At 42.3% G+C, this 27,820-nt stretch overlaps 1 protein-coding gene across 2 annotated transcripts; it reads right to left on the bottom strand.

Annotated features, from left to right (window-relative positions):
* Positions 1-2,149: 2,149 nt before the first annotated feature.
* Positions 2,150-27,417, bottom strand: LOC106580453 (poly [ADP-ribose] polymerase tankyrase-1). 2 transcript variants are annotated; one of them, XM_014161536.3, is made up of 28 exons: positions 26,921-27,417; positions 25,724-25,948; positions 25,180-25,275; positions 24,846-24,882; positions 24,642-24,717; positions 21,198-21,218; positions 19,564-19,658; positions 19,351-19,417; positions 19,025-19,211; positions 14,535-14,656; positions 14,100-14,191; positions 13,819-13,897; positions 13,473-13,644; positions 13,128-13,207; positions 12,838-12,983; positions 12,394-12,559; positions 11,927-12,146; positions 11,440-11,549; positions 10,900-11,088; positions 8,584-8,824; positions 7,735-7,817; positions 7,454-7,574; positions 6,010-6,107; positions 5,124-5,198; positions 4,523-4,628; positions 4,119-4,305; positions 3,763-3,919; positions 2,150-3,558 (listed from the first exon to the last, which is right to left on the bottom strand). In XM_014161536.3, exons 1-28 carry the CDS (start codon positions 27,366-27,368, stop codon positions 3,472-3,474), a joined length of 3,783 nt encoding a protein of 1,260 aa, XP_014017011.1. In that variant the 5' UTR covers positions 27,369-27,417; the 3' UTR covers positions 2,150-3,471. The 2 variants fall into 2 exon arrangements, with proteins under 2 accessions (XP_014017011.1, XP_014017013.1); XM_014161538.3 differs by lacking the exon at positions 21,198-21,218.
* Positions 27,418-27,820: the final 403 nt, after the last annotated feature.

Genomic DNA, 27,820 nt, shown 5'->3' on the forward strand with positions numbered 1-27,820 from the left:
CCTTGGTTGGGGTCTGAGCAGATTATTTGTTGCAATTGCAAACGTAATAAAATGGTGGTCCGATAGTCCAGGATTATGAGGAAAAACATTTAGATCCACAACATTTATTCCATGGGACAAAACTAGGTCCAGAGTATGACAGTTCTATTTTTGTTTCATCAGACCAGAGGGCATTTCTCCAAAAAGTACCATCTTTGTCACCATGTGCAGTTGCAAACCGTAGAGTGTGGAGCAGTGGCTTCTTCCTTGCTGAGCGGCCTTTCAGGTTATGACGATATAGGACTCGTTTTACTGTGGATATAGATACTTTTGTACCTGTTTCCTCCAGCATCTTCACAAGGTCCTTTGCTGTTGTTCTGGGATTGATTTGCACTTTTTGCACCAAAGTACATTCATCTCTAGGAGACAGAACGCGTCGTCTTCCTGACCGGTATGACGGCTGCATAGTCCCATGGTGTTTATACTTGCGTACTATTGTTTGTACAGATGAACGTGGTACCTTCAGGCGTTTGGAAATTGCTCCCAAGAATGAACCAGACTTGTGGAGGTCCACAAAAAAAATTTCTGAGGTTTTCCAAGCTGTTTAAAGGCACAGTCAACTTAGTGTATGTAAACTTATAACCCACTGGAATTGTGATACAGTCAATTATAAGTGAAATAATCTGTCTGTAAACAATTGTTGGAAAAATTACTTGTGTCATGCACAACCGACTTGCCAAAACTATAGTTTGTTAGCAAGAAATTTGTAGAGTGGTTGAAAAACGAGTTTTAATGAGTCCAACCTAAGTGTATGTAAACTTCTGACTTCAACTGTAGGTGTGTGCTATTTTGATTGGCTCAAAGGCCATAATTCTTTTTGAAAAGGGGTAAAGTGTATTGGTATATCAGAATAATAACTCCTCAGGAGTTTGCGAGAGAAACCTAAATACACTTTCAAAGGTAAAAAAAAAAGCTTTTTATATGAGGACCATTCTCATCAGTTTTTAATTACTTTTGATTTTATATGATTTATGCATGGCATGCTTGATTTTGCTCTGTGATTGGAAATGCATTTAAATGCACAAGCGAAGTTAGCAAAACTAGTCAAAACTAGTCTGTGAAGAAACAATCATTGTCTGACAGGTGAATGTCTGATATGAATACCTTCATTTTGCTGCTTGGTTCTTTATACCTTTGTTTAGCAGTTCCAGTAAGTGAAAATATACATGATAACCAGATTGAATGTCTTTGTTATATTAATCTGTATCCAAGTCTCCTTTAAAACTTGTTTTGTTATTTAGGTGGATCAAACCATGTCAGAAAGGCCAGAAGTTTGAGCTATGAGGTAAGCTGTGTTTTATTGCACTAGCCAGGCCAAATATTGGTTGTTTGAAGGATTTTACTTTAAGAACTGTATTTGAAAAATATTGCTTTTCATGGCATTATATTTGGTTTTACATTCTCATTAGTGACCCCAAACCCTAACTGTTAATGTTCCAGGATCTAAGTATTATACTGACACAGATGGGTCAGCAGTGAGGAACCATTGAAACCAACCCTCGTACCCCCCTCATACCTTAACCCTATGTACACCATGGATAACATCTATATCCAGTTTCCCAACAACTTGAATCCCTATTCCCTGAATCAATACTATGTAAACAGGTTCTCTGTATCTCCAACTATTGGAGTACAGCCTATCATAATCCTAGAGACCAGCCACTACTCTGACCATAGTCCCTACAACACCAGCCACAGTGACCGAGTGCCAGATACAAGTTGACCTCCACTCAACTGAAACAGAATGCTCATTGCAGAAAACTAAAGTCCAGTAGCTATTATTTAGTAATGGTTTTAGTTGAAACATTGACTTGTTTCTTTTTATGTATGACTATTTTATCTATGGAGCTGTAATAACTAATAATCAGGGGTTGAACTGATCAAGCGGTTGGGATTTATTTGTATTTTTTTTCAAGGTATCCATACCTCATACATCTTTCAAATTCAGTGCTTTTAAAAGCATTATCAGTGCTGTAATTACTTTTCTCTACTACTAAATCATGTTTAACTTTTTCATACATCATTAAAGATAATGTTTTGTAACATGTTTGGCTATACTAATTGCATATTACTGTATCTTACCAACTGTAAAGAATAATCAGAGCCAACATGAAAACAAAATGTCCAACGAACTGCTCTTACATGGACAACGTTTATTCAAAAAAGTAAAGAGAATCAAGGCCAGAAAGGAATTTAGACTTAATTTACAATAAACTCCAAATGACATTGTAAAACAGTTATACACATCCATTTACACGACCTGTACATACATTTTTTTTTACCATAACATTTGCAATTAATGTCAAATAACTTAAATAGTATCTATTTAAAAGTGCAACTCTTTACTCATGAATTTGAAGAAGTCCATGAATAAGACCATGGCAATCTGGGTTGTGGAGTTCACATTTCTTGTACAACAAATAATATGTCAGAGTAGATGACTGTTCTCTTCCAAATCATGTGTGTTCTCCTCATAGAATTAGAATTCCTCATCCTAATTCCTCAGTTCTGCTTTATCTGGAATATACCTCAGGCATGTAATTCAAGAAGAGTTAAGAAAAACAATCCTATTAATAATATTGAGTAATCCAAGTGGTACTAGTGTTATCTGCATCATTATAAATCACTAAGCTATTCTACGGCTATACAGTATGTATGTAAGGATGGTGGGCGGGGGGCAGTATTACAGGGGTTACAGACTGGTTGAGAACAATAGGGTTGAAAATAGGTGATTCTCCAAGTCACGATTAGGTGAGAATGGTAGCCAATTATTCTGACACTGCAGGGCAGATGAGAGGGTGAATCTCTACAACCCCCTCTCCAAGGGTAGCTAGTGGGGAACCCACACCCGATATTGGCCATACATGCGCCTGTCTATACATGCAGCCAATGCAAAGGAAACTGAAAGACTATCACCACAAGCAGGAGATAATATACGACAGTTGAGATTAAAACATAATTTTTACTGTTCTAATTAGGTTGGTAACCAGTTTATAATAGCAATAAGGCACCTCTGGGTTTGTAGTATATGGCCAATATACCATGGCTAAGGGCTGTATTCAGGCACTCTGCGTTGCGCTTAAGAACAGGCCTTAGCTGTGGTACATATACCATATATTGGACATATACCACAGCTAAGGCCTGTTCTTAAGCACGACACAATGCAGAGTGCTTGAATACAGCCCTTAGCCATGGTATATTGGCCATATACACCACACCTCCTTGGGCCTTATTGCATTAATATATTACAGTACATTTCATAATATATTACAGTATATTACAATATATTTAATGTCATCTGCCCAGTTTACTGTTACTGGACAAGAAGAATGGAACTCAGTCTGAAAAAGGTTTAGGCATTACAATAATGTTGTGGGTCAGGAGAATGTGTGTGTGAGAGAGAAAGAGAGAAATTGGTCTGGTGGCGCAGGACTAGGACTTCTGATCCTCTCCTGCAGCAGACGTGGCTGTGCTCTCCGGCTTAAGGATCTGATAGGTGATGAGATACTCTGGGTAGGCCTGCCAACAAACATGAGACAGTGAAGGGCAATAAGAAGAGCAAATAATAAGTACTGGATTACAAAGCAAAATTTCCACTGTGGATGCTTTAGTCCAGGTCTAGGCTTAAATCTGTGTCTGGGAGACCAGCCCCTAATTTGTAAAACTTCTGCCTGGACTTGCCTTTGAGGGGATAAATAAAATAGTATTCAATTTAAGTCTCACCTGCTCCCCTCTGTAGATTACGTACTCTGCGTAGGCCAGGCCGTTGACGCTGGGCCGACCAATCACAGAGTGGTGTCCAGGGGGGGCGTGGGCCATCTTCATGGCACTGAACTGGAGGAAGGATTTCCCCAGGGTCACACGGCAGAATAACATCTGCCTGGAAGTCACGGAGAACAGGGGTCAAATAATGGTTCAGTAATGAGGTTTCACAATTATCATAGCTCTGATGAAAGCTGTGATTGATGGATTAATTGATTGAGAGAGAGCCACTAGTTTGGTAACAGTCTATTCATGAGTAATAGCAGTAAACCCTCAATTCACCTAAATGTGTGTTCTTTCCATCAATCATGTCTCACCTGTGGCACAGGTAACAGGAGCGGTCTTTGTGAGTGGGGCATCCGGTGCCGCCCCCGATGCCATACACATACTGGTTACTCTTAGAGGAGTTCTCAGCAAAGTAGATCCCTGCTCCAAACATCCCTCCGATGTATGCATGCCGCTCATCAAAGCCTTTGTGGATGATGGCATTTATGAACGGAGAACCTGGAGAACCAAAAGACATGAAACAAGAACAATGTGAAATACGATTGAAATTGATATTTGTAAAAACAAAATTATAATAATGACACAGGGTTAACATTTCTCTAGTGATAATCAATTAAGACATCATTTTTGTTGTTGAAATAACAAGGAGCATGGTAAAAAAAAACTAAATACAAAAAAAAAAAAACAGCTTTGTAATATGAATATGTCTTGTTACCATGGAAGAGCATGCGCTCATTGTGGTGGTTATGGTTCTCATCGGAGATCTCCTTCTGGCGGTGTGTGTATCGCTCTCGCAGCTTCTTATTGACCACCTTCTGGATCTGCATGGACACACAGACAGGAATCAACTATAGCAGCAATACTAAGAACTTCTAATCTTCCTTCCTTTTCAAAAGATGGGATCAAAATTCCTGAAACCATTGTGCAGGGGTAGGCAACTAGATTCAGCCCGATGCTGATTTTTGTCGGAGTGGACGATTGGGGGCCGGAACATAATTCTAATAATTTGTACACTGCAAACTGACCACAACTAAGCCCAAAAAGAGACTATTTGAAAATAACAGTAATTTCATACATTGATTACATTAAAAACACGAACACGTCTCCTATTAAAAAATAAATAAATAAAATCCACTTGCGGGCAAGTTTTGGGCCGTCTGTTGCCGACCCCTGCCATAGTGCATTCTTAACAACCAATAACTGATCGAGGATGGTATCAAATTGAAGATATGGGTATATTTCTATCTCAAAGAGATCCATCCTATGAGCAAATGTAGAGTAGAGCGTGTAGTACTGTAATATAATGTAAAGCTGACCTTGATGATGTTGTATCTGCTGAACACCCCTCCTGCATTGCCTCCATCCCTGTGTTCTCGGATGGTACTTTGCATCTGGAGCAGAGAGAAGAAAAAAAAACATGAAACGTCTTAAAACAGTTTTTGTTAATCACAGAATTTCATTAGATTTCTCTAAACATGGTACTCTTTCACCCCTGAGCGACAGTTGGTACCGAACCTTCACTCAGCTTCATTAGGATGGTGTGGATCAGTGTTGTCAAAGGCTCCGTTTTTATCAGCATTCAGACCAGAGTGAGATGAGGTCAACTCACAGAATCAAATAGAATACGTACATATGTATACATTATACACAAGTGAACATAATATTAGGAACACCTTCCTAATATTGAGTGGCACCCCTTTTGCCCTCAGAACAGCCTACATTTTTTGGAGCATGGACTCTACAAGGTGTCAAAAGCATTCCAGAGATGCGGCCGATGTTGATTCCAATGCTTCCCACAGTTGTGTCAAGATCGCTGAATGTCCTTTGGGTGGTGGACCATTCTTGATACACACAGGAAACTGTTGAGTGTGAAAAACCCTGCAGTGTTGCAGTTCTTGACACACTCAAACCAGTGCGCCTGGCACCTACTACCATATGCCGTTAAAAGGCACTTACATTTTTTGTCTTGCCCATTCACCCTCTGAATGGCACACAAACACAATCCATGTCTAAATTGTCTCAAGGATTGAAAATCCTTATTTAACCTGTCTCCTACCCTTCATCTGCACTGATTGAAGTGGATTTAACAAGTGACATCAATAATAAATCATAGCTTTCACCTGGTCAGTCTGTCATGGAAAGAGCAGGTGTTCCTAATGTTTTGTACACTCAGTGTATCGCTCTCTGTATGGGTGTACCCACCTCCTCCTCCACTGATTGTCCCTCCTTGTCGTCAGGGGCAAGGTCAATGAGGACCGTGCCCTGGTTGGCACAGTGGAATGTCAGATATGGGTTGGCACCTGGAGAACAAACAAATAACCTGTTACACACTCATACTTGGTTACACATTGGGTTGGCTTCCCACCTATACTTTCAGGGCCAGTTTCCCACACGTATATTAGGCTTAGTCCTGGACTAAAAATAACTTTCAATAGAGAATCTCCATTCCAGGAATAGGAGGAGTAGTGTAAGTATCTGAGGCAGCAATAAATGGGAAAAGATATCAGCTCCTCAGAGATTTCTCGGGAATGTCCTGACCAATGATCCCTCGCGCAGTAGCTTCGATACTGCCGCACAGAAGAAATATCAGCCCACGGAGAGAAGCACGAGATTGAACTTCACTCAACTTTCTAGAGTTTTCTCTGTTAGTTAACACTATCAATGTTTCCCTTTACTGTGGCAATTATGATCGAATCAACACAATATTAGCCACTTTAAATGCAACATACCGAAACAAAAACTATGAAAGACTTTGCATGCAAAACTATGCAAGAAATTTTGTTGTAGGCAGAACTTATCAGAGTAGGATTCTATTGCATTGATGCACAAGACTCAGTCCGGTGCAGCGTAAACAATCAGAGCTGCAGTAGACCTATATGCAAATCAACCATTGCCATATATGGATCTGGACCATTTACAGCATGAGCGGTCGTGAGTAGATGTGCTTACTTTGAGATCAAAGCAGGAGCTGCATGTAGTCATGTGTGCACATTTTGTTAATATCTTTTGCTAGTTAGTGAGGGGAGTGATTTCTTCCTACAAGAGCACAAAACTTTGAAAAGCAAGTCAGGTAAAAAGCTTTTTTTTATGTTAAGGGGAAGTGTTGTATTTTGAGACAGGCTTGAATAAGTTAAGTAGCCAATAGGCAGAGGGTAGCTAGCATAATTTGTCTGATTCCCTGTAATAAATCGTATGGGAATAATAATGCATTTTATTTTGTAAAGTGGTTTCTTGCATCAAACAACATTTTCAGTCACCTTGTCTGAAGGACAAGTGGATAAACAGGTTAATGTCAAGCACTGCCTGTTGTTTTCAAAAGTCTCATGGAATGTAGGCCTACATTGAACACCACATATTGGCTGTTACTGTAGGCTGAATGATAGAACAGCTATTTCCATGTTAAAATGTTACGGGATGTATTTTCTCCATTGTTTGTCTCCACTCTGGTAGGCCTACATTATGGTGAAATAGCCACAGTAGCTTACTTGGCCACTGTTAAAACTAACTTAAAGCAGGTACAGCCTCAGCGTTCACAATAAATGTGCGCTGGAAGTTGCACAGAATTTTCACAAAGTTCAAGTTTGCACTCAGCAGGCCTGACATTTACTCAGTGGCAAATATCCTTTGAGGGAACATTGGTCCAGACCTTGTTGTCCTCCCAGCAGCCTCTCCACTCCCTTGATGAGTTTGTGTCGGTGGCCGTAGGCGTTGATCCCAATCTCCTTCAGCTCCTCATGACCCATGTCAGCCAGCACATCCAGAGAGATCTGGGAGAGAACAGGACATTCAGTACAGAGCAGGGATCCTAAACTGTGTCATGACAACAGCTACTTCAGGAGTGGGAAAAAGACATGAAATGTCAGACTAATTAGATGCCCTATTAAATAAATTACGATATAGCATAAACTCAAATCATTAAACACTCACCTGTTCTCTCTCAAAGATGTCCCTCAGATGCTCCAGACCCAAGCTCTTCAAGAACTGACTGATGTTCATGTCCAACATCACCACTGGAATACAAAGAGCAGATTCAGTATGTGAAATGAATGGGCCATATTGATTCCTCTGTATTGACTTACATGCTGACCACACGTTATTCAATAATTTTATCCAAACTGCTCACACGCGCCTACATAGCCAGGCCACAAAATAGACCTTGGTTCTATTTGAGACGCTTGATGCGCTACAAGTCCCGCCTCTCCCATTTCCTCATTGGTTTTTAGGAGCATATATCTACGTGGGTGATTGAAAGATGAACTGAGATCCACACTCCAGTCCCGTTGGTAATGCACCTTAAAGTTGGTTGCCAACCAATATAAAGTCAGAAGACTGAAGGAGGAGAGACTATAAAACTAAAACTAGGTTTACCCTTTTATATGTGGATTAATTGTTGGAGTAGAGAACATAGCTCATTTCAGGTAAAATAACAACCCAATGTTTATAACCCAGGACAAATTAGCAAGCAACAGCAAGCAAAATTGCCATGAATGTTTAATGAGTTTCAACCAGTCCTCACATTAGTGTAGTTGGTTCAGAGTTGGTTTTGATATTTCAACCTGCATGTCCTGATCACGTCTGGTGTGACTGGACAAAAATCAACATGCGTGCGATGGCACACGCCAGGGACTGGTCTAGTCAGCATGTTAGACTTCAACCAGTGAGTCAAAGCTGTTGACAGAGCTGTTGAATCTACAAGAATATCAAAACGAGTAGAATATCAGCTTCATGCTAAAACCCCAGCCCCAGTTTCGTTCCTGGCTCTCTCTCTCTACTCACATTCTCCCTCCTTCCTATCGGAGCCCGTGGCCCCGTCGGCCACCCCGGAGGTCCCTGCGGCCCCCAGCTCGTTGAGTGGCCCGGCCAGGTTGTCGATGCTGCTTGCTGCAGACAGGCAGGAGGGCGTGGAGGCCGGGGAGATGACCGAGCCGGCGCTGACCACTGTGGCCTGGGGCTTGAAGCAACTGGGCAGGGCATCTGGGGGCATGGCATCCATCAGCAGGGCCCGGATGTCATCAGCCTGAGAGGAGGACATAATTAGATGGCAAAACCATGTGTGAGAGCTGGTTGTTCTAAAAGTTTGAATTTCAGGCTGTGGACCAAATCCCTAGTTTCTGCTAAGTGTGTCAAAATATATATAATGGGAAAAATGGTAGGAATTTAGAATGGTATGGTGCATAAAGATGGCGGCCCCCATGTACTCATAACAAACGGCTCATTTGCCATGTTCACCGAAATGTATCGTTACTCTTTTTTTGTATGGACATTAGCACAGTATACAGTGAATTCAGATGGTATTCAAACCCCTTGACTTTTTCCACATTGTTACGTTACAGCCTTGAATTTTTTTAAACATATATATTTTTTTTTATCCTCAATCTACACACAATACCCCATAATGACAAAGTTTTTTTTAAGAAACGTTTGCAAATGTATAGAAATAAAACTGAAATATAACATTTACCAAAGTATTCAGACCCTTTACTCAGTACTTTGTTGAAGCACCTTTGGCAGCATTATAGCCTCAAGTCTTCTTGGGTATGACGCTAGAAGCTTGGCACACTTGTATTTGTGGAGTTTCTCCCATTCTTCATCAAGCTCTGTCAGGTTGGATGGAGAGTGTCGCTGCACAGCTATTTTCAAGTCTCTCAAGAGATGTTCGATCGGGTTCAAGTCCGGGCCACTCAAGGACATTCAGAGACTTGTCCTGAAGCCACTCCTGCATTGTCTTGGCTGTGTGCTTAGGGTCGTTGTTCTGTTGGAAGGTGAACCTTCACTCCAGTCTGAGGTCCTGAGCGCTCTGGAACAGGTTTTCATTCATGGAACAGTTCTCCATTCATCTTTCCTTCAATCCTGACTAGTCTCCCAGTCCCTGCCGCTGAAAAACATCCCCACAGCATGATGCTGCCACCACGCTTCACCGTAGGGATGGTGCCAGGTTTTCTCCAAACATGATGCTTTGCATGCAGGCCAAAAAGTTCCATCTTGGTTTCATCAGACCAGAGAATCTTGTTCCTCATGGTCTGAGACTCCTTCATTGCCTTTTGGCAAATTCCAAGCGGGCTGTCGTGTGCTTTTTGCTGAGGAGTGGCTTCCGTCTGGCCACTCAACCATAAAGGAATGATTGGTGGAGGGCTGCAGAGATGGGAGAACCTTCCAAAAGGACAACCATCTCCACAGAGGAACTCTGGAGCTCTGTCAGAGTGACCATCAGGTTCTTGGTCACCTCCCTGACCAAGGCCCTTTTCCCCCGATTGCTGAGTTTGGCCGTGCAGCCAGCTCTAGGAAGAGTCTTAGTGGTTCCAAACTTCTTCCATTTAAGAATGATGAAGGGCACTAATGTTCTTGGGGACCTTCAATGCTGCAGAAATGTTTTGGTACCCTTCCCCAGATCTGTGCCTCGACACAATCATGTCTCGGAGCTCTACGGACAATTCCTTTGACCTCATGGCTTGGTTTATGCTGACATGCACTGTCAACTGTGGGACCTAATATAGACAGGTGTGTGCCTTTCCAAATCATGTCCATTCAATTGAATTTACCACAGGTGGACTCCAATCAAGTTGTAGAAACATCAAGGATGATCAATGGAAACAGGATGCACCCAAGCTCAATTTCGAGTCTCACAGCAAAGGGTCTGAATACTTATGTATAAGTTTTTATTTAATTTTTTTAATACATTCTACAAACCTGCTTTTTCTTTGTCATTATGGGGTATTGTGTGCAGATTGATGATGGAAAAATATATATAATTGGATACATTTTAGAATAAGGCTGTAACGTCATTTGTTTTTTGAAAGTCACAGGATCTGAATACTTTCCGAATGCACTGTACATGATCCCAATTCTAGCTCCAAGACGGCGGCAATTAGAAAAAAGAGAAAAATGAGATGGTTCAATCTGCCTATAATTCAGAACTAGGTCGCACGCCGTAGTTAAACTGTGGATAGTGTTCAAACGATGGAGTCATGTCTGAATTCCTATCTTTATGCACCTTCGCCATTCGAGCAAATGTCTGCCAGTAACAGCAAAAAACAACACTTCATTTTGTGGCATTGCTAGCTGTTCTAACAGTAAGAGATCAAGGCGTGTTACCGTAGCCAGGTCCAGTGCCGTCTGTCCCTCTTGATTCTTCATGGTGGGGTCTGCTCCGTGGGCCAGCAGGAGAGCACACAGCTGGGTCCGGCCCTTTTGAGCCGCCTCATGGAGGGGGGTGAAGGCCCACTTGTCTGTAGCATTCACACACGTGTTGAACTTTATCAGGAGGGCAGCAATGTCCACGTGCTGTAGGAGAGAAGAGACAGGAGAGGAGAGGAGCAGAGGATAGAAGTAGCAGATGAGAGGAGAGACGAAATTAATAACACGATATGACCAGAAACTGATGACATCCACACTGTTACATATCTTAAGCTTTCCACAAGGTCACTTTCATCACAGTGTGGGTGTTTTGTCCTTATATTTGCTGTACGGATTTTCTATAAGGTTTTGTAACCCAAACAATATCTTCTAAGTCATCATCCAAGTTGTTACAGAGCATAGGTATTTATGTATTGTCTATGTTATAAAACCTTAGGCCAAACCATACAGCATGTACAATGTCTTCCGCGGCCTGGCGTAATGTTTGTGCCGACTCACCCCGTAGGAGGCAGCGTTGTGCAGGGGGATGAGGCCTCCTTTGTCCTGTGCGTTGACATCAGCACCATGCTCCAGGAGATACTCCGCCACCTCCAGGTTGTTGTAGCCAGCTACAGAGGTGGGAAACAAGACGGATGACAACATGAAACATGGCAGTCTACCTTATGGAAAAAAAACAACAAAAAAACATGAATGAAAGATCTTTATGTAATGTGTCAAAGTAATAGTATAGCTCCAAATGATCAAAGTGTCCAGGGTTTGATGAGTTGCCTGTCATCCTTTTATGTAAGGGGATCCACTTCTGTTTCGGTTGTAAAAGTTTGTGTCTGGGTTCCACATTTTCCATTCAATAAATTGATTCCACTGCTTTGCTTGCTATTTGAGGTTTAGGCTGGGTAACTGTAAAGCACTTTGTGACAACTGCTGATGTAAAAAGTGCTTTATAAAAATATGAAAATGTATTGATTGATTCTGGTAGGTACAGTACCTGCAAGGTGCAGGGGAGTGGAGTTGCGTCCCTGTGTGTCTCTACAATTGATGTTCTCTGGGCTGCAGAGTTTCTGGACGCGGGCCAGACAGCCCTTTTTAGCAGCATCCAGCAGGGCAGCGTCTCCTCTTAGCAGGTCCTGGATGTCCGTGTCTCCATCCTTCACCATGTCCAGAGGCATATTACCATCACGGTTCTTCTTGGTGGGGTCTGCTCCATGCTGGTGAAACACAAATACATCATCTTGAATGTACATAAAAAAAAATGTTTAAAAAAATGTGTTAAATACTTTGTTCTGGCGCTGAAAATCTCTTTTAGCTATACACAGAGCCACTTTGGCACTTTGCGCAAAGTCTATAAAAAGCTATCACAATAAATACTTCCGTTTGCCTCAGTATATATAGCCTGATGCCTTTGTGACCTGATCATTTCTGAAGAGCTGATATGAAAGGCACAGCTAGACTAACCTTGAGCAGCAGTTTGCAGATCTCGTATTTGCCCTTGGCAGCAGCCTCGTGGAGGGGGGTGAATTTCCAGAGGTCAGCTACGTTCACCGACGCCCCGTGTCTGACCAGCAGCTCAGCCACCTCATAGTGACCATAGGAGCAGGCGTTGTGGAGGGGCACCAGGCCACTGCAGGACAGACAGAAGACTAGTTAAACCAGTAAAAGCACAGAGATCCTATAAGTCATGTAATTCTATGACTACAGTTTTCAAGTATTGTATGTATTGAATGCAAAATGTAATCCAATGATAGAGGTATTCAATGCAGAATGAAAGCAAATGTAAAGATATGTATTCAATACAAAGTGAAAGCCTTTTTGCTGACTCTCTGAAGTGAAAGCAAAAGTCTCAGCAAAGACAGTAAGGAAGACAGAGGTAGTAGGGTGGACTAGTAAGACAACACGTACCCTTTGTCTTTAGCGTGTACGTCAGCTCCATGATGTAGCAGGTACTCCACCACGGCCACACGGTTGTAGCCTGCAGCAAAGTGCAGAGGGGTGGAGTGACGACCCTCCAGGTCCCGACAGTTCACGTTCTGAGGAGTGCACAATTGCTACAACACAAAGACGAGACAACATAGACATAATATCAAAAGTGACAGAGGAAGATATCTTGGGTTCATGATGGTAGGTCGATGGTTGAGGCATGTAACATGATTGAATTCATGACACCGAGACGATGTAGCTGATTAGCTTACCTGCACAGTGTCCAAATCTCCAGCCTTAGCGGCTTCCAGAAACCGGTAGTCCACGTCAGAGTTACGAGTTGGAACATTTTCTGTATTTAATGGATCAACATCATGAAATAAAACATACTGGGAAATTTGACAAAGCACTATGTAATATTTACGGGCAAGATAATCGATCATTTCTTTGTTATACATCCTGCTAACTTAACATCACTGCATAGGCTAGATTTAAAGGCCATATGTATGTAATGCATCTTTCATCGAAGTTCATAAAACATCTTTGTCAATCCCAATGTAGAGTAGAATATAAAAAGAGAATCTTTGTATTTAACCCAAGACGCTCTACTACTGTACCATTGAGGATCTGCTGCACGGCCTCGTTGCCCATCTGTGAGGCAGTGAAGCCCTGCAGGGAGACGATGGCTGGGTCAGCCCCGTAGCTCAGCAGTAGTCTACATGTCTGGATGTGGCCCGCCAGGGCTGCCCTGTGGAGGGCCGTCTGACCCAGGGTGTCCACCGCATTCACCTGGAGGGATGGAGGGGGGAGGGGGAAGGACAGAGGGAATGTGATACACTTATTTCATAAAATCTTTTTTGTTGAAGTTATCAGATATGGAGGCTGTGAGCCAGTGAGAGAGATATGACAAGATAAATTAAATGAAGTGGTATTTGTGAGACTGAAGAAGCCTGCAGTGTGTACCTTGGCTCCATGTTTCTGCAGCACCTCTAGGATGTCGTTGTGTGCTCTCTCAGATGCAACATGCAGGGCCGTCATGAAGCTACAGACAGAAGAGAGACAGAGAGAGGTATCGCTTTACTTGTGCTGGAATCAGCCTCAGAGGATTCTCATTCTGCAGTTTAACAAGCCAACATTCTCAATTGAAACCAATAGATGCGAAACTATTTTTTTTTTTGGGGGGGGGGGGGGGGTACACCCCCCTCCGATTAAATGTTATTGGAAAGACGGACATGGTGTCTTACTCTTTGTTCTTCTCGTTGATGTTGGCACCTTTGCGCAGCAGCAGCTCTGTCACCTGCTTCCGTTTGGGGTGAGGGGAGGCAACGGCACAATGCTGAAACAGAAGGACAACACCTTCAATGACATCACTGTATGGAGTGTGTGTGAATGCCTTCTCAGGTTTTGTGCTTGTTTTTATAGTGGTCATCCTAGGTCATGCATGTCACAAAGGGAGCAAGGTTATGCATGTTACACAAATGTATTCTGACAGACATAGGATACGTCCAAAATGGCACCCTGTTCCCTATATAGTACACTACTTTTGAGCACGGCCCATAACTTTTTAAATAGGAAATAGGGTGCCATTTGTGACATCCAAAGCTGTTGATTATGACGTAATGTTAGATGTCAGCACTGTGACATTGAGCATCAGCCAGAAGGAACAGGGATGATCTCACCAGGGCTGTCTCATTGGTCTGTGGGTGTTTGAAGCTGATGATCTCCAGAGCCAGGGTCTTCTTCACCTTGGCCATGTCTGCCTCCCGAGCTGCCTGGAGCAGTGAATGACCTTTAAACTCATCTGGATGGCAGAAAGGAGATTGAACGAAAAAGGTTAGATTGAAATGTGAGAAAAGCCATGGGCCCACGCAGACATTCTCATCTGTATATAGTCTTTGTGAATTGTGAGAATAGTCTGTGCACAAGTGTTTATTTCATTATCAGGTATAAAAAGTGTGCACATGTATACAGTGCATTCGGAAGGTATTTTGCCTCAATCTACACCCAATAACCCATAATGACAAAGGAAATAATCTGGATTTTATCAAAAATAAAGAACTGAGGGCATCCCGAGGGGCGCAGTGTTCTAAGGCACTGCATCACAGTTGCTAGCTGTGCCACTAGAGTCCAGGCTCTGTCGCAGCTGGCCGCGACCAGGAGACCCATCGGGCTGCGCACATTTGCCCAGCATCGTTCGGGTTAGGGGAGGGTTTGGCCGGCAAGGATTTCCTTGTCCCATCGCGCTCTAGGTTCTCCTGTGGCGGGCCATGCGCATGCACGCTGACACGGTCGCCAGGTGTACGGTGTTTCCTCCGACACATTGGTGTGGCTGGCTTCCGGGTTTGTGTCAAGAAGCAGTGGGCCGTGTTTCGGAGGATGCATGGCCTTCGCCTCTCCCGAGTCCGTATTGGAGTTGCAGCGATGAGACAAGACTAACTACCAATAGGATACCACGAAATTGGGGAGAATTTTTTTTATAAAGAATTGAAATATCACATTTACATAAGTATTCAGACCTTTTACTCAGTACTTTGTTCAAGCACAATTGGCAGCGATTACAGCCTCGAGTCTTCTTGGGTATGACGCTACAAGCTTGGCACACCTGTATTTGGGGAGTTTCTCCCTTTCTTCTCTGCAGATCCTCTAAAGCTCTGTCAGGTTCGATGGGGAGCGTCGCTGCACAGCTATTTTCAGGTCTCGCCAGAGATGTTCGACCGGGTTCAATTCCAGGCTCTGGCTGGGCCACTCAAGGACATTCAGAGACTTGTCCCGAAGCCACTCCTGCGTTGTCTTGGCTGTGTGCTTAGGTCGTTGTCTTGGCTGTGTGCTTAGGTCGTTGTCCTGTTGGAAGGTGAACCTTCACCCTAGTCTGAGGTCCTGAGCAGGTTTTCATCAAGGATCTCTCTGTACTTTGCGCCGATCATCTTTCCCTCGATCCTGACTAGTCTCCCAATCCCTGCCGCCCTTAAAACATCCTCACACCATGCTTCACCGTAAGGATGGTGCCTTGATACAATCCTGCCTCAGAGCTCAATGGACAATTCCTCAGACCTCGTGGCTTGGTTTTTGCTCTGACATGCACTGTCAACCGTGGGACTTTATATAGACAGGTGTGTGCCTTTCCAAATCATGTCCAATCAATTCACCACAGGTGGACTCCAACCAAGTTTTAGAAACATCTCAAGGATGATCAATGGAAACAGGAGGCACCTGAGCTCAATTTTGAGTCTCATAGCAAAGGTTCTGAATACTCATGTAAATAAGTTTTTTTTTAAAATTAGTAATACATTTGCAAAAAATAAACCGTTTTTGCTTTGATTATGGTGAATTGCGTGTAGATTGATGAGGTCATTTTTTATTTATTTAATCCTTTTTAGAATAAGGCTGTAACGTAACAAGATGTGGATAAAGGGAAGGGGTCTGAATACTTTACGAATGCACTGTGTGTGTGTATGTACGTACATACAGTGGCAAGAAAAGTATGTGAACCCTTTGGAAATACCTGGATTTCTGCATAAATTGGTCATAAAATGTGATCTTCATCTAGGTCACAACAATAGACAAAATTCTGCTTAAACTAATAACACACAAACAATGATACGTTTTCATGTCTTTGTTGAACACTGTGTAAACATTCACAGTGCAGGGTGGGAAAGGTATGTGAACTCTTGGATTTAATAACTGGTTGTCCCTCCTTTGGCAGAAAAAACCTCAACCAAACGTTTTCTGGATCAGACCTGCACAACGGTCAGGAGAAATTTTGGACCATTCTTCTTTACAAAACTGTTTCAGTTCAGCAATATTCTTGGAATGTCTGGTGTGAACTGCTCTCGAGGTCATGCCACAGCAGCTCAGTCGGGTCGAGGTCAGGACTCTGACTGGGCCACTACAGAAGGTGTATTTTCTTCTGTTGAAGCCATTCTGTTGTTGATTTACTTCTGTGTTTTGGGTCGTTGTCCTGTTGCATCACCCAACATCTGTTGAGCTTCAACTTCCTGCAAAAATGTCTTTATAAACTTGGGAAATCATTTCTCTGTCAACGATAGCAAGTTATCCAGGCCCTGAGGCAGCAAAGCAGCCCCAAACCATGATGCTCCCTCCACCATAGTTTACAGTTGGGACACTTTGGACACTGTGTTAACTAACCTCCAGACGAGCTTCAATGCCATACAACTCTCCTCCCATGGCCTCCAACTGCTCTTAAATGCAAGTAAAACTAAATGCATGCTCTTCAACCAATCGCTGCCCGCACCTGCCCACATCACTACTCTGAACGGTTCTGACTTAGAATATGTGGACAACTACAAATACCTAGGTGTCTGGTTAGACTGTAAACTCTCCTTCTAGACTCACATTAAGCATCTCCAATCCAAAATTAAATCTAGAATCGGCTTCCTATTTTGCAACAAAGCATCCTTCACTCATACTGCCAAATATACCCTCGTAAAACTGACCATCCTACCGATCCTTGACTTCGGCGATGTCATATACAAAATAGCCTCCAACACTCTACTCAACAAATTGGATGCAGTCTATCACAGTGCCATCCGTTTTGTCACCAAAGTCCCATATACTACCCTCCACTGCGACCTGTACACTCTCCTTGGTTGGCCCTCGCTTCATACTCGTTGCCAAACCCACTGGCTCCAGGTCATCTACAAGTCTCCGCTAGGTAAAGCCCCACCTTATCTCAACTCACTGGTCACCATAGCAGCACCTACTCGTAGCACGCGCTCCACCAGGTATATCTCACTGGTCACCCCCAAAGCCAATTCTTCCTTTGGCCGCCTCTCCTTCCAGTTCTCTGCTGCCAATGACTGGAATGAACTGCAAAAAAAAATCTAAAATTCACTGAAGCTGGAGACTTATACCTCCCTCAAAAGATTTAAGCACCAGCTGTTAGAGCAGCTCACAGATCACTGAACCTGTTCATAGCCCATCTGTAAATAGCCCATCCAACTACCTCATCCCAATACTGTATTTATTTATCTTGCTCCTTTGCACCTCAGTATCTCTACTTGCACATTCATCTTCTGCACATCTACCATTCCAGTGTTTAATTACTGTATTGTAATAACTTCACCACCATGGCCTATTTATTGCCTTACCTCCCTCATGTGCACACACTGTATATAGACTTTTCTACTGTATTATTGACTGTATGTTTGTTTATTCCATGTGTAACTGTTGTTGTGTGTATCGAACTTCTTTGCTTTATCTTGGCCAGGTCGCAGTTGTAAATGAGAACTTGTTCTCAACTAGCCTAAATAAAAGGTGAAATAAAAAAATAAAATGTTGGTGTGCTGTACCTTTTATTCTCCACGCATAGTGTTGTGTGTTCCTTTCAAACATCTGTCCACAGAATATTTTGCCAGTAGTGCTGTGGAACATCCAGGTGCACCTTTGCAAACTTCAGATGTGCAGCAATGTTTTTTTTGGACAGCAGTGGCTTCTTCTGTGGTGCCCTGCCATGAACACCATTCTTGTTTAGTGTTTTACGTATCGTAGACTCGTCAACAGAGATGTCAGCATGTTAGAGATTTCTGTAAGTCTTTAGCTGACACTCTAGGATTCTTCTTAACCTCATTGAGCATTCTGTGCTGTGATCTTGCAGTCATCTTTGCAGGACGGCCACTCCTAGGAAGAGTAGCAACAGTGCTGAACTTCCTCCATTTATAGACAATTTGTCTTACCGTGGACTGATGAACGTCAAGGCTTTTAGAGATACTTTTGTAACCCTTTCCAGCTTTATGCAAGTCAACAATACTTAATCTTAGGTCTTCTGATATCTCTTTTGTTCGAGGCATGGTTCACATCAGGCAATGCTTTTTGTGAATAGCAAACGCAAATTTTGAGATCTCATCTCATTGATTGGACTCCAGGTTAGCTGACTAGTCATTAGCCTAGGGGTTCACATACTTTTCTCAACCTACACTTGGAATGTTTAAATGATGTATTCAATATAGACAAGAAAAATACAATAATTTGTGTGTTATTAGTTTAAGCACACTATGTTTGTCTATTGTTGTGACTTAGACGAAGATCAGATCAAATTTGATGACCAATTCATGCATAAATCCAGGTAATTCCAAAGGGTTCACATACTTTTTCTTGCCACTGTATGCATGTATGCATGCACGTGTTCTCTCCAGTCTCCCACTGAACTCACAGGTTAGTCTCTCTTTGAGTTCGGGGGTGGGGGCCATGTCCACAGCGCTCTTGCTGTGGCAGTTGAGAAGGGTGGGGTCTGCACCATGGCTCAGCAGCAGCGAACACACCTCCACACGGTTCTTAGATGCAGCCTCATGGAGAGGAGTGAACTGCCACAGGTCCATGGCATTCACACACGCTCCATGCTGTAGACAGACAGGAGAGTTCATTCATTGTTCTCCAATAAAACCAACATTCTAAAATTGTCTAATTAAAAGGGGCATCAATGACGGTTCTACAGAAATCAATTTTGTAAAATGAACTAGAATCTTTTAGAGCCCTTACCTTGAGCAGAAGCTCTGTGACCTCAAAGTGTCCATAGGAGCAGGCGTTGTGGAGAGGTACCAGGCCACTGCCAGAGAGATAGTCATTCAAATGAACAGTTCTTGTATTCTATGAATCTGTGATTGAGACGTTTATCAGCTGAGAATGGTCTTAGACGAAGAAACAGTGGAGGAAAACAGGCCTTCAATGGGACTTTATTGAGTTTGGTCTTACCCTTTGTCCTTGGCATGGACGTCTGCCCCGTGCTGCAACAGTAGCTGGACGATACGGACTCGGTTGTAGCCAGCCGCCAAGTGCAGTGGGGTGGACTGGAAGAGAGGACATGTCATTAGACACACAGAGCTCAGAGTCAATGCACATCAGAACACACTGCCTTCAGGGAGCCAGAGAGAGTGAGTGAATGGCTGATTATGCTAGGAAGCAAATTGCATTGACGAGCGGTCTGAGTTCTCATTGCAGTTGAATGGTGAAAGGATGCAAGCTCAGAATGGTTCTTGAGTATTACAGCCCAAAACAAAATCAACCTGTTCTCAACCGCCCTGTCTATGCAAGTCTGACAGAACTCTCAGATCATCCATCTTAAAATATATTTCTAAGGCCGCACACTGACGCTAGCTTACCTCAAACAAGTTATGAAAAATGGAAATCTGACTTGTCCCTCAACTACACCCCTTCCTTCCTAAACATAATATACAGGAGGCTAAAAATATGGCTATGGATTGAATCTACTGTTTATTCATAAAAATATGTTGTGTAGATCTGTTTGGCCATTCCAAATCACATGGTGCCCATGTGAGCCAAGCATAATAATGTTAGTGTACGTAAAGCTGTGGAATAGTTCTCCACCCAGGAGTTTAGCAACAGTTTACCTCACGGACAGAAAGGAAGAAACAGTAGCATTCATGCACTGGTAGGTATCAAGACAAAATAAGACCACTGAACAACTCAGACAGGACAGACTAACAATATCATTCATGTTTGATGAAGGCAATCACACGGAAAGAAATCGAATAATACAAAAAGCATGAGCAGCGACGACGGCACAGCACTTAAAGATGAGGAATTATATTTTTTCTTCAACCAAGGAATATGACCCATTCAGGACGAGACGTGACAAGCGGACAGTGTCAAATCACAAACATACAATATAGTACAAGAATCAATTGACAAAATGCAGGTGCAGGCATCCAGACATGCACATGTGACCAAAACAGAAAAGTTACAGTCCTACAATAAATATGATTGAAGAGCAAGAAGTGATTGAAACTTAGCAGAGGTGGGTGTGTGTAAAGTAGTTAGGAGTGCAGAAAGGGGAGGGTGGCACTCTGGAAAAGCAGGCAATGTGGTATATTTGAGCTCCTTTCCAAAACCAACGAGCGAAGCGGGCCGTGGCCTCAGAACCACTTACTCACCTCCACCACACACGCACACACACCAGACCTGGGTTCAAATAGTAGGTTGGCCCAGCTGTTTTCTTTTAAATCCTTTCAGCATGTGATTGAGCGTTGCTGGAGTGCTTGATGGGCATGGTTTTGGTAGTCCACTTAGGGGACTATTCCGTCTGTACCATTGCAGCAGGAAAGCTCAAATCAAGCACAGCTAATGTATTTGAAAGACAACAAATACTATTTAAACCCAGGTCTGGCACACATACGCCCACCCACACACACACATATTCACAGGACAGGAGCACTGGGGTGGGAAATATGAACGTGACCAGTAGACCCATTTCCATGATGCGCAATTACAAGTGAGAGCCAGCGTATTGGTCAAATAAAACATGGATTAAAGAAAAAATACAAATCACAACAGTGCAACAATCAGGTGGCAGTTATCGAGAAACTTACCAGCATTTTTTGGGATGTTGACTGATCGACAATGTTGCCAGAGTCACACAAAAAAACAAAACAAAAAATTACAAAATTTTAGTATTTTTATTTCACAGCAAAAAAGAATACTTCTAGCCTATCACCCTTAGAGTGAAGTGAGAAACACACCGGAATTAACCATACATATAAATTCAGTGACACCAGTTACAATGAGTACACAGCTTTAGGGAAATGTGACTACTCTCACTGTTGCGCCGTAGTATTCTTAATAAGGCAGACAGGCTCTCTGGTTATCCCCTCGGGAAAAGCCAAAGTGCTTATCCTACACCCACACAAGTCCTCAGACTGGCACAGGCACACAGAGGTGCAGGGAGTGAGTGCTTTGTTGTCTCCACAGTGTGCCCAAGAGTCTTCTTAACAAAACAGCCCATTCATATAAACCCAAACAAAACAGATGAAGGAAACGCAGTTATGATGACATTTTGTTGTTGTTTAGGATTTCCTAAATGTCAGTTAGGAACAAGGTAATGTGCTTGGAAAACCTAAATGTCAAAGAATAATGAGTAGGATTTTAAAACATACACTTTAGGGACCTGGTTAGCCAGAGTGAATTATGATGACAGAAAAATACTGCTCATCCGAGCCAATAGACTCTAGATTATGCATTATTCAAAATTATGAAAAGGAGAAAGATATGGTTTCTTGCCAACTCAGAGATAGATTCTAGCTTTTTGGCGATGACTTCTCTACTCATGAGAATGCATTGGGGGTGAAAAACTGAATAATTAAAACTGGTGCCAAACAAGACGAGGGGTAAATACAATTACAAATGAGCCAATACTATTCCACAATTACCAATGCAAAGTAGAGCCTTGACTTTAAGTACACTTTCCTCAGACTGAAGTTAATTGTCAAGTCATGACACCCTGAGTAGAGAGAGGAGTGCTCTGGTGAAACAATATCCTCTGATCCAAACTCTAAACTCATCAACAGCTAATAACAATGCAAAGATTAAAATAATCCTAAACAACCACCCCATTACCACAAAGCACTCATGACAGTAAGCCAATGACCATGTTCACAGTATTCCAAATAGTAGCTCATATCCTGCTAGAGGTCTTTTTCGGGATAAGCCATTTACTTTCACCTTCGATATCCCACTCACAAGTATCCCTGTATCTATGAATGAAGAAAATATTCATAATTTAAGTTCATAGGGGTTAAATGGAATAGTAACTGAAATATGGACACGGACTGTAGGACTTTAACCTCATGTAGCGTAATATCATATTAACTCCTGCAGAATTATGCATTTCTTGCAGTAAAATTAAACAAATGTTAATTTTGTCTCAAACAGAAAAATATGATTTCTTTCAGCATCTCGAGAAAATGCGAATGAGTGTGTCATCTTTGACACTTATGCAAGCAGACAGTATTTCAACCACATAAAATATGCACCCAAGACGAACTGAAGTCTTATCCGAAACGTGTTTCATAGTCCTCAGCTTTACATTTCCTTAAAACCGGTCAAACTGATGATATTAGGACATTTTGCACAGGACCTATCTTTACACTGTTTTGGAGTTACTGCATTTTCTCCTCAGCTCCTAAACGAAACAGACATGTTAACCAGGTTACTAATGCATTCATTCTATCGATGCAAGACATTCTGGTGAGCACTACTTTATTTAGTCTTCTGGTGCAATACGTTGACAGAAGAGAAGCTGCATGTATCTAACTAGTTGACAAACAAATGGCCTACCAAATGTTGGGAATTATAAGCAGAAACTTATAGGCTATATAGCCAGTAGGCTATATGGTCCAGTACAGAGTATCAGCAAAATAAATTATGGAATTATGGTTGATCGAATTCCGCAGGTAACCTACATTTTGAAGTGATTTGTTTGACAATGAGAAGAAAACGTCGCCCAACACCCATGAAATGTGAAACTGAGCCTGCGCAGACTGTGAAAAACAACAGTAAATGGGATAAGATGTTTCAATGCCACAGTATCCCATCTAAGATCAGCAAATCCCAGGCAACTTATCCAGGTTTCTCATAACCAGGATACAAGCCTTTTCAGGATATTGTAAACGGGATATGATATTTATATGCATCAACTCAAACAATACATGAGTATCCCGAATAATAAGATATTAGTGTGCATGTAAACGTGGTCAGTGAAAGTTCTAGAGATTCAATGCATTAAGCTAAAATTGAATTTCCATAACATATACACGCTACAATCCATGTTTCCAACTCTGGTCCTTGAGTACCCCCAACAGCACATTTTTGAAAACCTGATTCAATTTGTCAAGGGCTTGATGATTAGTTGACAAGTAGTATCAGGTGTGCTTGTCATGGGCCACAAATATTTTATTTTTATTTATTTTATGTTTTTTTTTTTTTACTGTTGGGAGTTCTAGGACCAGAGTTGGGAATCACTGCACAACATCATGGTTTAACAACCCTGTCCTCACCCCACCCCCCAGATGTTTCACATTTTTGTTTTAACCCTAAACTGGCACACCTGATTAAATTTGTTAACTAATCATCAAGCCTTTGACTAATTGAATCAGGTGTGCCAGTTTAGGGTTAAAACAAAACAACCCCCGAGGAGAGGGTTGGGAAACTCTGCACTACATGATAGAATATTAATGATGTGATAAACATGACCAACTATTCAAAAACAAAGATCTGAGAGCTTCAAGCTAGTATATTCAAATAACAGCTTTGATAGGACAATTTGATCGATATTGGCAACAACTTGGTTATAGCAAATGTTTGATGTGCAGAAGACCGAGGATAAGTGTTACTAGAATTAAGGGGTAACTGAGGGACCCAAATAAAAGTGAAAATATTTCACACGAAAATCCATCTGCAAAATTAATTTGGAGCAATAGCTAAACACTGAAGGAGTAGGAACAAAAATACTAATTATCCGTAGTCTATTAAACCGTTTTTTTTTTTTTACAAAAACATTGTACCAAAATGAACCCTCTGCACACAGGGAATGGTTAAATACGGTAACATACATTTATATACAATGAAAAGGATTACATTTCAACTACGATCACAGAAAATATTTGGACAGATGGGTACCCTTTAGGTCAAATCAGAAAAACCCATGATATCACTGTTAAATCAGTACAGTATATAGAGAATATGGCCTGGGCAGAAGTTGAGTCAAGTTAAAGCGTCCCCTGCCTAAATCCAATCCAATGACAAATCCTCTTCATAGTGTTCTACATATAATAATCCGCCTAGGATGAGATGGTGTTTTTAATCCCTACACAAGTGACTTTGTTTTGGAATGTAGGCTGAAAACACAGTCTCTCTCCAGACTTTTCTTGCCATTGGTCACACCAATCTTTAGAACAAATCAAGCATATGCTACAATATTATACAACATTAATATAAAGTGTGGGCATGTAATGTTGTGGAGGCGATATCCTTCTTACCTTGCGGCCATCACTGGCATGGCAGTTGACATTTAGTGGGGTCAATAGTGCCATCAGCTTCTCTTCATTGCCACTCCTGTAGCACACAGTTCATAAGAGAAGAGAGAGAAAATATTTTGTATTAGAAAATGATTAAAGATGTGGTAGGTAGCCTAATACTACAAACAGATCACTCCAATGAAACAAGTCTATAAAGATACTCACCTTGCCGCTTCCAAGAGTTCATCTTTCTTATACTCACCTGAATACAAAATATCAGGTTAGAACAGCACAGAGTTCCAAGTCAAGACAAGCCATGATTCAGACAAAAGGTTACAGTGCTGGGCCCAGTTTCCCAAAAGCATCTTATGGCTAAGTTAATAGTTAGAACGATAGGATCCTATGGTTCCCATATTCATTTTGCCTTAAGATGCTTTTCGGAAAGCGAGCCCAGGTCGTTATAGTTGCAGTCACGTAAAATACAATATACAACATAGGAGCATACCCAGTGTAATGGGGGAGAGAACTGGCTGAAAGGGAGTAGTTGTATGAAACTCACCGGTGAGCACAGCCTTGGCGGAAGGGTCTGCCAGATCCAGAGCAGACTTGCCGTCCGTATTACGGATGTTGGGATCAGCACCATGCTGGAGAAGCACTGTATGAAGGAGACATAGGAAACGGTTTCATTATTTTAATTCAATTAGTCTTATACCTTGCACAGTTTACAGTATTTTAACATACCTATAGTAAATCACCGTAGTAAAGTCAATTCTACATCTGCATTGCTTGCTTTTGGGGGTTTTAGGCTGGGTTCTGTATAAGCACTTTGTGACATCTGCTGATGTAAATTTGATATAAATTTGATTGATTGAATATTGTCAACATAACATTTCCTGGACAAATTACCAGGGTTTAGGAGTGTTGAAAGACACAAAACTGTATATTTGGGTACAGTAACAAGTCACTGGGAGCAGCAATATTCCATGTGCAGTCTTCTCATTTATCACAGAAATCATTTTTAGCCAAGTACAGGTATTCTTAAGTTTAGGATGTGCATGTCACCCTCCATCTTAAGACAATTTATTTTTGACATCCACCCTTACCGATGCACACGTCAATTTTGCCCTTGATGGCTGCCTCATGTAGAGGTGTGTAGTTCCAGTTGTCCCTTGCATTGGGGTCTGCACCTTGGCACAACAGTAGACTGACCACCTCAGCGTGGCCAAAGGAGCAGGCATTGTGCAGTGGGATGAGGCCACCATCGTCTCTGGCGTGCACATTAGCTCCAGTCTGTAAGAGGTGGTCAACCACATCCTTCCGGCCAAAACCTGAGACAATGACAGACAAAACATGGTCAGTGCATACAGGGTGACAGTAATCCAGGCTGTATCACATACGGCCGTGATTGGGAGACCCATAGGGCGGCGCACAATTGGCCCGGCATTGTCCGGGTTTGGCAGTCATTGTAAATAAGAATTTGTCCTTAAACTGGCTTGCCTAGTTAAATAAAGGTTAAATTACAAAAATGTAATGTCAGTTCTATGATTTAAAAAATAATAAGAGAGCATAATATCAACAACCAAACTACTTCTTAGCAGTTCCTCTTGAACATGGTTTCCCAAACTCGATCCTGCGATCAAAGTACTGATTCAAATAATCAAAGCTTGAAGAGTTGGTTATTTGAATCAGCTGTGTAATACTATGGTAAAAACGACGAGTGCACCCTGCATGGGCCCCAGGACAGAGTTTGGGAAACCCTGCTCTAGAATGCCAAAATAGGTATGCATATTTTGGTTCCAGCCCTGCAACAGAACGGATTCAACAAATCAGCTGGTAAGCAACTATTGATTTAGTGAATCAGAGATGTGTTAGTGTTGGGTTGGAACCAAAAAGTACACACTCTGGGGTTCAACATGGAATAGCTTGAGAAACACCCAAAAATACACTTTTGTTTATGTTTAGCTAGTAACAACGAAGGCTGAGAAACTGAGGCCTTCTGTCCCTATCGGTCTGTGTGCCAAACTGTTTTTAGTATTAGCTAGTTAGCCAACTAAGCTAGCCGTTTTCGATGGGCCTTGATCTTGGCAAAGTAGTTAGCTAACTAACAGCAGCAAATTAAATGAGTATTCGTAATTAGTTACAGTACAGTAGCTAACTAATAACTAGTTATCCATTCTCTTCGTGGCAGACCAGCATTTTGATATTTTTCACAAGCCCGATGCGATGTTTGAAAACACTCCAACCTGCCAGCTCGCGCTGACAACACAAAAACAAAGCTTGTTAGCGCTATCTTAACTAACCAGCAGCGAAATGCAGAGGGGTAGATTTTCGTCCGGCCATGTCCTTCGCATTCACATTCACCGAGTCTACAAGTCTCTTCACCCGGGACACATCTCCATTCCGACAGGCCTCAAATAGCTCCCTGAAAGCTCCACCGATCCCACTACCGTCTCCAGGGGTCGTTCCTCCTGAACCCGGGCTCGAGACACTACTACTCCCCCCGCCGGAGGTTGTTGTGGTCGGGCTTGTACTGCTCCCACTGCTGAGGGCCGAGGTTTGAAGATCCGGGGAGGCCAAAGGATTCTCCATGCCCGTGCTGCATCCACGCTCACCATCCGGAGGCACTAACGTCGCTGTCACAAGATTAAGCGAGGGAGAGCCCGGCGGACTTACCGAAAGAGAACCGTTTCGTGGCGGAGATAGCAGGTTACCCTGTTGTTGCTGCGATGAGCGACGAGACACCGCCATTTTCGCAGCAGCTCTCAAGTCAGACTAGAGAGGAAGAGGCGGCGCAAGAATGATAAATCGGCCCAAAATCTGTCTTCTCCAGCAGGTGGCGTTTTTTTTTCTCACGAAGCGAAGTGTTCGTGTGTGTGTGTGTGTGTGTGTGTGTGTGTACGTACAGTGGCAAGAAAAAGTATGTGAACCCTTTGGAAATACCTGGATTTCTGCATAAATTGGTCATAAAATTTGATCTGATCTTCATCTAGGTCACAATAACAGACAACACAGCCTGCTTAAACGAATAACACACAAACAATGATACGTTTTCAAGTCTTTGTTGAACACACCGTGTAAACATTCACAGTGCAGGGTGGGAGAAGTATGTGAACCCTTGGATTTAATAACTAGTTGACCCTCCTTTGGCAGCAATAACCTCAATCAAACGTTTTCTGTAGTTGCGGATCAGACTTGCACAA

Source organism: Salmo salar, chromosome 20 (assembly GCF_965601325.2).
Source record: "Salmo salar chromosome 20, fSalSal1, whole genome shotgun sequence".
In the NCBI taxonomy this organism is placed as follows: Eukaryota; Metazoa; Chordata; class Actinopteri; order Salmoniformes; family Salmonidae; genus Salmo; species Salmo salar.

What these genes read in the sequence shown, in the direction of transcription:
- LOC106580453 (XM_014161536.3), bottom strand. Translation starts at nt 27,368, where the DNA reads ATGGCGGTGTCTCGTCGCTCATCGCAGCAACAACAGGGTAACCTGCTA. An exon ending in CCCTCTGCATTTCGCTGCTG is followed by an intron (nt 25,949 to 26,920) that starts GTTAGTTAAGAT and finishes TCATTGTCTCAG; the next exon opens with GTTTTGGCCGGAAGGATGTG. An exon ending in CGTGCAGCAGATCCTCAATG is followed by an intron (nt 13,208 to 13,472) that starts GTACAGTAGTAG and finishes CATTAAATACAG; the next exon opens with AAAATGTTCCAACTCGTAAC.